Here is a 10,192-nt window from a genome sequence, read left to right on the forward strand (position 1 = left end):
ATAGATATTAACTACTTTGCCTGTTAATTACTACACTTATTGCAGATCTAGGTTACTTCCATGTATTATGCAGTAGGGGACAAGCTTTTATCTGCTTAAAAAGCTAAATGCCATTTATAGCATTGTTTCTATAGAAAACTTGTTCCAGTAAAAATTACATTGTAAATTTTTTTTAGGGTGGAGGAGTACCAGGTATTGAACCCAGGGGTATTTAACCACTGAGCCACATCCCTAGCCCATTTTACTTTTTGAGAGAGGGATTCCTAAATTGTTGAGGGCCTTGCTAATTTGCTGCAGCTGGCTTTGAACTTTGAATGCTCCTGCCTCGGTCTCTCAAATCGCTGGGATTACAGGTGCGCACAACATTGGTTCAGCATTTTTTTAACACGACCTGATCAATGTTGACCAAAGGAGGATGGAGAAAAAAGCTTGTAGCATAAAGGAAAAGAACCAATGTTGAAGAAAACAAATTTTAGTACCAGCTGCCTCACAAGAGTTTAGGCAAGCTCTGTTATCTCTTCCATAAAATAACCCTAGACGGTAATCTCAGGCAGGAAAACTATAAACCTTTTAAAAATAGAGGATATCAAAAATGCTTACAGATATTATTATTGTTAAATAATTCACATTAGGCCCTGCAACTAATCACTTTACATACACAATATGTCATATGATGTTTGGAGCCCTGTTTTCCAGAAGAGGAGGCGGGGGAAAAATATCATGGTTTGGCAAAGTAAGAAATTCGCCCGGAATCAGGGTTATAGAGCTAAACAGTGAAGAAGCCCTTCACGGTTTACTCCAGGACCTCGATTACTAATATGTGAGTGACGGTACCAGGTGGACTTTACAGCTCCCCTCGGGGCTCTGAAGTCAATGGAGTGTGAAAACCAATCAATCGACGTTGCTACTTTCCGGGTGCTGCTAACGTACAAAGGGGAGCCTGGGGTGCATAGAAAAATAAATGATAGTCCCGGAGACCTGGGTCCTTTTCCGAAAGTCTTAGTTGGCCAGCTCAGTGCCCGACATGTCGCTTGACCTTCTAGCTAGTGCAATTTGCAGAGGAAGTAGGGCCATCTCCCTACCAGAAGGCCCGGGCGGCTCTTGCTTGTGGATAGCACTCAGGGTGCAAACTTGTGAGCACAAACGTGTGTTTTTGAGAGAAGATCCCTGTATCTCCAGAGTTCAGCCTGCCTCTCCACTGCGCGAAAGGAGGGGCTTTCTTACGCCATCGGAAGGGAGGGCGCTGGCGGACTCGGCCTCCTTCCTCAACTAAGCGGTGTGAACCCAGACTGCCGCCCGGGTTCCGGGAAAGGCTGCGGGCCGCAGGGGTGGCCGCGCGCTCGGACGCGCTCCGAGAGGGCGGTTGGCTGGGCCGAGGGCGACTCGGCGCCGGGGATGCCTGTCGTCCTAAATCTCCACAATCCGCGTTGGAGGTCTTGGTCAGAGGCCCTCGCTGGAAGCTCCCATGGCTCAGCGCGGGCTCCCGCGTGCAAGAAGATGGCCTGGACTGCGCGGCGACCGCGGAAGGCCTGAAAGAGAGAGGCAGGCCGCGCGGGCAGCGCAGGTCCCCCTGGTTCCACTACTCAGCCACATTCCTCCGCTCCGGCGCGCCCCGCCGCGGACCTCTTCGAGCTACTTACTGAAGAAGATGCGGTAATCCTGCGAGTGGAGCTGGCCGCGTTCCTCCGTGCGGTACAGGGCCATGGCGCGGCGCGGCCCGCTCCCCGCGCTCGCTGCTTGAGGCAGGCGGGCGGCGGCAGGGGCCCCCACGCGCCACCCGCTACCGGTGCGCAGCAGCGGCAGCAGCGCGCGCATGGCGTAGACGACTGTGCGGTTCTGTGCAGGGCTGTGGTAGCCACCCGGCCCGACCCGGCCGCACGACGGCGCCCCCTACCGCTCGGGAGTCGTCACTCCCACCCTGGGCCTTGGACCAGGATTCCCACCCTTACTAGTGGAATACCAGCGCCCCGCCAGCGGTGCACAGGGTATATATAGCCAAGCCAAGACTGAAAGAGGAACCAGACAAGGTCCACCACCCCAGAGGAGCGCTCATTCGTCCACTCAATCCTTCACTTACCCCCATTAACCTTTACTATCATATTGTATTTTTGCTGCGGTAATGCACTACTGTATGATTACTCTGTGCCAAAGGCTGCTCTGGACCCTGTCCAACATAGGAGACGAGTGTACTTACACAAAGACGTCCCAGTAAGACATAATGATCATGCCTCCATATGAAAATTTGGCCTTGACGCTGACTTACATAAAAGTCATAAGTAATTTCCTTACCTCCTCCATGAAGCCTTTTGCTGTTTAGTCCAAGTAGAGGCAACTTTCCAGAATTAGCCTGCACTACCTGTAGCTACTTATACCCCACAGGACAGCACTTAATATAGTGGCCACAAATAACTATAACCCAGTAGATTTTACTCTGAGTGGTCACGGGCTCAGGTAAAAAAAAAAAAAAAAAAAAAAAAACGAGAGCCATACCACTGCAGAAGAATGGAAGAACAGATGTTGCAAGCAAGCAGAAGTCTGCCACAAATATCAGTTTTCCCTCCTTTAGACCACCTATTTAGGGAACCATTAGGCCACTAGGAAGACCTCTGAAACTCCACAAGTTTCTACCCTAGATGACAACAGGATTCACATTAGGCATTCAGGTTCTGCCACTTATCTCCAGTTATATTGTGACAGTTAAAATTAGAAACCTGCTCTACCAAGTTTCCAGAAAGGATATCTAGGTGAAGTTCACTGACCACTTAGACTAAACTGCAGATTCTAAAATATTTTTGTCAGCACTGGTGGCTTTCTTATGTGTCAACTTGACTAGACTGAACTATGAGGTAGACTCTTCCATAAAAAGGAGAGAACATTTCTTTTGTGCATATATCATGGTGGTTGTATAATTTTATGGTTTCTTTATATGAAAAAAGTTAATTGTTCAATTAACCTTGACGATCAGATGTTTCAGTAAGACAAATTCCTGCTGAAACAAGGTAGCTAAAAATCTAGGTTGTTTTAAAAATCTACAGAGTTTTAAACTTTGAAAAATGTCTGATTTTTAGTCATATTGTTTTGTGACATTACAAACAATGACTTCCTATAGGAAACAGTGAAGAGAAAAATTTTCTCAGAATTATTTCTCAAATTAACACCATTCTCTGTATCCTAATGCTTGTAGTTATCCTTTGGGAGAATCTAGAATGTAGTTCTGAGGCCTCTCTTGTCAATAGCTTTCCTTAATTCTGGGAGCATTTTTTAGTAACCCTCAAGTTATGTGCATCCTGATTTGTAAAAACTAATGAAGAAAATATTAAGCATTTCAAAATGTAATATTTACTTAAAATGAAATCTTGACACTAACTTGTTATTTTGTAAATTACATTTTAAATGTTGCAGAGTTGTACATCCAAAAAGGAAACTTTTATTAAATAAGTTTATAATTACTTAGAATCCCATTTTCCATTCTCTACAATTTACTAAAATATTTGAATATCAAATGTCAGAGTATGTAATATGATTGATATAAAATAGTAATAGATGAATCAGATTAACTTCTTTAATAATTTTAAAATATGAGTTTGAGGATCAATTCTAGGAATTTATAAGGTAGAGCATAAAGACAATGACACATAAAACTGTTAAATAATGTGTCCAGGGTTTACAAAATACAAAACCACTAGAGATTCTTGAAAAGAATTGAGTTTATAAATTTTATGATTTGGAGAAACTGACTTATAATTTATATGTAGAAAGGGCCAGAATAGGAAATAGGAGATACGCTGTCTACGTACTGACAGTATCTCAAATATCAAGTGACGAGGACATAGTAGTTCTAGGAGTAGAAACAGAAAGGAACACTGCATTTGAAAAAGGAACCAATTTTTGATGCCTATTGAAAGCGGTGAAACGGTGATGGAAGAGTTAAAAAAATACACAGTTTTTTATACAGACCAACCAAAATAGATGTTGTGTTGTTCCCAGATATAAAGAAATAAAAATGGATTAAAACCTTTGGAGATTAGATGATAAACTTGGCTTGGAATATGTTGAGTTTAACACAATGCCGTTTTCATTAAAGATAAAACTACTTTCACCAGTAGGGGTCTCTGAGTAGCAGAATGTGAGACTGGACTTACCATGGACAGAGTAAATTTTTGTAGGTTGTACACATGGCCTCAATATAGGACTGAAATCCAAAGTAGCAATGGACCAACAATGTGTGAGAGTTCCAGTTGCTCCTCATTCTCACTGGCATTTATTGAATCATGGGATACAAAGAAACTGTAGGGCAGTAAGACTACTATGAATGGATCCTAGAATGGTAAATACATGTCATACATTCGTCTAAGCCTACAAAATATGCAAAGCCAAAAGTGAAGCCTTTTGGATGCTAATGAGATGTTGATATAGATTCCTTTGTAAACAAATATAGGACTCTGATGTTCAATAATTGGTAGTAAGTGGGTTGTGTGTATTTGTATAGGGCAGAGAAATCCCTCTATCTTCTGCTCAATTTTGCTGTGAATCCCAAACTGGTCTAAAAATATAAAGTATTTAAAACATGAAGAAACAAACTTAATCTCAACAAAACAATTGATGGAAAGAGACATCTCAAAAACTAGAGAACCAATATCTAGCATGGTAATTTAAATTTTGAATTTTTTTTTCCTTTTTTATGATTATCTACTACTCTTTATCATCTAATGAAAAACAGGGTTTTTTTTTTAGTTTTCTAATGTTGCTTGTTAGAATATAATTAGTACCTTTAAATGTTCTCTTTCTAACATTCATTTACTCTTAAGTTGAATTTCCCTTGCTAAGCATCTTCATGTTTTGCTACTTTTGCAGCTTAGCCTGCAAAATTGTTAGTCTTTATATTATTAAGTGTAACTAGGTTTCCTTGTGGCCATCCCTAGATGATTTCACTCAGATATTCCTTATTGAGAATATTTTGTCTGCCTTTACTTTCAAGTAAATGTCTTTGCTAATTTTCATTTCATAGAATTTTATTCACCTTTCCCTCCCACACCTCTACCAGCTTAATGAATAAAAGCTTAAATTCTTAGAGGCCCTTTTTTGAAAAGTTTCTGAACCCTAATTAGAAATACAAAAATTCTTTTTAAAATAGATACAGCTATTGAAAAGCAACTAATTTTAGCTCCCACTTTCAGGGATTTTTAATATGAATAGGATGAGTTTCTGAATGAGGCCATATTTCACTGGTAATCATTTTCTCTTTGTATTATGTAGATCTCATATGTCTAGTAGTTCCACACCTGTATGATAATTCAGCAGGGTATTTTTTCGTGAGAATTTGTGATAAGATTGTTCAACTCAAATATTAGGACATAGCTCTGGGTACTTTGAATTAAGAAAATAGATATTTGGTCCAAGTAAAAAGAATTTCAGTAGGGCTGATGCTTCTAACCACGTGACAAAGAATAAATGAGAGTATCTAAATCCTCAATGTTGGTGGCTCAGCCTTTAAGACATCTAAAAGCCAACTGTGAATTCTGTAGAAGTAAAACTACTCATTTCATTTTGGAAGAGTTTTTTAAAAAGCTGTTATAAAAAATTCAGGATGTTGTACATCCTGTCTGAAGTGACCCTTTTAAAGTTATTTTCCTAATTTTTTTACCATCAGACAAATCTCTGAAAATTGATTAGTTTAAAGCAATTTTAAGTTTAAAGCCACTGTAGAGTGGCAACACTATGATTCCATGAGCAATCAGTCCCAATGATTTGCAGAATATATTTGGTATTAAGCTTTCAGTCTTCCTGGCTATTTACTAAATTGGACATAATAAAATTTATCTATCATACAAGAATCACATAATTTAACCACACATTGCTAAATAGCATGAGAAAAATAAAAAGTTCTGCTTGATTAATTATTATTATTGCTTCTAGGCTAAAATAATCATGAGGAATTTCAGCTCCAAATGACACATTATAAATCCCTTGTAATATTATAAATAAATATAGTAATCATGGTAATATTCTAATCCAATTCAAGGGTTGAGCTACTAGGAGGCAAGGCTGCAAAGCACATATCTGAGGGCCACAGTGTTCCCCTAAGTCTTTTCCGAAAACTTAAACACTAGATCCCAGGTGTCTAATCACCTTATTTGACCATTTCCCTCACTATAAAGTGACAAAAGGACAATACAAAAATCATTCATTCTCCAAGAAGTCTGTGTCCATCTGGATGTAGGGACCAGAAAACCTGTCATGAGATTTTATTTTGACTTGAAGTTAGTTTGGCTGCAAAATCTAAACAATAGATTGAGGAAAGAATAGAGGATTTTGGTCTCTTTTTGGTACTGGAGATTGAACCTAGGGGTTGCTTAACCACTGAGTCACACCTCCAGCCCTTTTTATTTTTATGCTTTTAAAAATTTGAGACTGAGTCTCAATAAGTTGCTTAGGGCCTAAGTTGCCGAGGCTGGCTGTGAACTTGTGATCCTCCCTCCTCAGCCTCCAAAGCTACTGGGATTACAGGCATGCACCACTATACCTGGTTTTTGAATGGATTTTAAGGAAGTTTTACTGTGTGTGATGAAGTATAAACTTTTCCTTAGCTTATAGGGCCATCAGTATTACTCATTAATGCTGTTGGAGGCAGGCCTTGTTTTTAAGAACAATGTATCTTCCTCCATGCAGTTTAGATACATGAGAATTATGTATAGATTTAAACAATCACCCTTATGTGATATCATAGAATACAGAACTTGCATTTAATTTTAAGAGTAAAATATGAATCTTTAGAGAGATTTTAAGAATTAGAAAGTAGACTTTGCATCAAAGGTTCCAAAGGGTAAGTACTGCCCCCAAGGAGGCATTTTTGAAATTGTTAGGGTATTTTCTAGTGTCACAATGATTGAGGAGCTTTACTGTCATTTAGTGTGTAGGGGCCAGGGATGCTGCACATCCTATAATTCATAGGATAGCCCCCACAAAAGAGACTCATCATGTGTATTGTGTCATTTGTTGTCAAATGTCTCACTGGACATTTATGTAGGTGAAAAAATATTTTTAAAAAATTATCTCAGCAGAAAAACTAATGTCATTTTGGATATAAACACAAAGTTATTTTTGCCTTGTTTTAATATGCTTATGGTATTTAAGTCACTAATAATACACACTGTATCATTCTTCATTTAGAGCTTTCAATTCACCAGTGATTATGCATATAGTTGCAAACATATGACTACTACATTTGTCCAGAGTACTGAGGCCTGAGTATTTGAATGTCAAAATACATATAATTTTATTACAAATTACTTTTACTTCTTTTTATATAATATTCATTAAATTGATTTTCTGAAAATTGTGAACATGACAGGTTTTATTATGTATGAATTCCCTTTTGGAAGAAATTAAAAAGCTGTTAGAAAATATTTCCTATTAAAAGGTAGGTTGTGTTTATCCATTCATCATTGAACATTCAAATTGTTTCTCCCTTTTGGCTATTATCACAATTCTGGTATAAACATTCATATAAAACTTTCTATGTAGATATACATTTTCATTTCCTTGATACACACACACACACACACACACACACACACACACCTAGGAGTTGAATTGCTTAATCATTTGGCAATTCTATGTTTAGCTTTTTGAGGAATCACCAATTTTTCCATATTAGTTGTATTGTTTTATATCCCTGCCAGCAATATGCAAATGTTCTTATTTCTCTACATCCTTGTTGAATCTTGTTGTTTTTTATTTATTTTTGAAATTATTATAACCATTCTGATGAGATACTTCAAAATAAGAATGATTTGTAGTTCCTTAAATGACCAATAAAGTTGAACACCTTATTCATGTGGTTTTTGGTCTTTCTGTATCTTCTTTGGAGAAACTTCTATTTAAGTTCACTGTTCATTTTTAAGTTTGTTGTTGAGTTGGATATACAAATTGCGAGACAATGTATATTACTTCACCATAAAGGGAATGCAGGATGATACATGCTATGACTTGGATGGACATCAAAAACATTACACTAGGTGAAAGAAGCCAGACCCAAAAGTCACATGTTGTATTTTTTTCTTTGATAATGAAACATCAAAGACATTCAAACCGATAGAGATCAGATTAGTGGTTGTGAAGGAAGTGGAGAGGAAAACGTTACTTAAAGGATATGGGTATTTGGGTGACTAAAATCATTCAAAATCAGAGAAAAGTAATTGTTACACAATATCACAACTATAAATGCCACTGTAAATGCCACTAAATTCTGCACTTCAGAATAGTGTGTTACATGAATTTCACCTCAATTTTTTAGAAAGAGGGAAATTAGGTCTAATAAGTTTAAAAATAACTGCTTTAGAGTTCCTGACTATTTTTGTTCTATGCACCCTATTGGCAGCCTTATTAGGACTATGAAATTCTTCTCAAAATAATGTTTGTAAATGCATAAAATAAAATACATAAAGAAGAAACCAATTATATTGAAACATATCTACAAAGTATTTTAGGAAAAAATCTTTTGTGATCTAATGACATACTTGCCTCTTCTTTTAGGACTTAAATGATCAGACCTAGCAGCAAATTTAGTAAATACCACAATATTGAAATAGCAATGGGTGTAGATCATATTTACAGACATTTGCAACATCTAGAAAGCAATATAATAATTACATGCCATTTTACTACAGATAAAAATCAGAGGTACTACTAACACTACAATAGGCTTTATTGCTGTGCTTCAGCTGGAAGTTAACAAAAATAAAAATTAAATCTTAAAAAAAAACAGTTCACTAACTTCCTATTTCTACCTTAGTTACAAACACCTAATTTTTCCTTCACCCTTAGAAGTAGTTAAGTGTAAGTGGTTAAGAAGAGCTGAATAAGAGAATATGTTAGACAAATAAAACAAAATAAAATAAAAGCAACTACATTGGTACATTGGGTTTCTTTTTTAAGACTGTCATGATTAAAGAGCAAATAAAAGATCTATTCTTTAATTTCATTTTAGATTTTTTTTTTTTACTTTAAAAGAGATTTTGATAGAACTTTCAATGAAACAAGTGATCCAAGAAGCAGATTCTGTAACATCTACAGCAAATAGAGACATAATTGGTTGAGAGATGAGAAATTAGTTTAATTTTCCTGTGACTGGAAAAAAGAGAGAGAAAGAAAATGTTCGCATATAGAAATCCTTTTCAAACTGATTTTATCTAAGTGAAAATAAGCCCATGTCCTGAGGCCCATATTCCTCTTAAAAATAGAAAAGAGAACAATCAGGTTGTTTTTAACCAAGTCCCAATGATTCACAGAATATATTTGGTATTAAGCTTTCAGTCTTCCTGGCTATTTACTAAATTGGACGTAATAAAATTTATCTATCATACAAGAATCATGTAATTTAACTACACATTGCTAAGTAGCATGAGAAAAACAGAAAGTTTTGCTTGATTAAGTATTATTATTGCTTCTAGGCTAAAATAATCATGAGGAATTTCAGCTCCAAATGACACATTATAAATCCCTTGTAATATTATAAATATAGTAATCATGGTAATACTCTAATCCAATTCAAGGGTTGAGCTACTAAATTGGTAATAATAGGTCATGAACAAAATCTAATGAGACAACCCATTTTCTCTGCCCACTTTCTAGACTTTCTTTTTAGGCCTTGAGCAATGGGAATTAATTTTGTTTTTAAATGATTTAACTATAGAACTATTTTTTCCTCTTTATACATATTCTAATTACATGGAGTAATGGATTTCAGATTGGATTCAAAAGAACCCTGGATTCCAAAGGCAATTCCTTGAAATAAATCTGATATAATTCAATGCTAGAAAATGTGAATAGGATTAATTTATAGCAGACCTCATGTCCACACCAAAGAGGAATCCCAGACCTCCCCCAAAATAATACAGAATAGTATTGTAATTTCGGTTAATGATATTTGTGATAAGAAGCATTTAGAATCTTAGCAGCTGGAGAGTTTTTCTTGTTTAAAAATTATATTTTTTAGGAGCATTCATTTTTTATTCTGTCATTTATTCAACCCTTCATTTATTGGACTAAAATATACTAAATATATAATTAGTCTTGTTAAAGTTTCAGGCATGAAAAATAATCAAGTAAACCTATAGATGAGATTAAAGCAAAATAAGTTCCATGAAAGAAAATATACGAAGCTATTACAGAATCATATGGATATCTGATT

The 10,192-nt window shown here is 36.5% G+C and overlaps 1 protein-coding gene across 2 annotated transcripts in view; it reads right to left on the minus strand.

Annotated features, from left to right (window-relative positions):
• Ppa2 (inorganic pyrophosphatase 2) overlaps nt 1-1,848 on the minus strand; it is a 73,147-nt gene extending 71,299 nt beyond the window's left edge. Inside the window, exon 1 of one of the 2 annotated variants that reach the window (XM_026404662.2) lies at nt 1,641-1,848. In XM_026404662.2, coding sequence (XP_026260447.1) covers nt 1,641-1,815 — 175 coding nt within the window. In that variant the 5' untranslated portion in view covers nt 1,816-1,848. The remainder of the gene's footprint in view (nt 1-1,640) is intronic. The other variant, XM_026404661.2, reaches the window with a different exon arrangement.
• Nucleotides 1,849-10,192: the final 8,344 nt, after the last annotated feature.

Source organism: Urocitellus parryii, chromosome 10 (assembly GCF_045843805.1).
Source record: "Urocitellus parryii isolate mUroPar1 chromosome 10, mUroPar1.hap1, whole genome shotgun sequence".
NCBI lineage: Eukaryota > Metazoa > Chordata > Mammalia > Rodentia > Sciuridae > Urocitellus > Urocitellus parryii.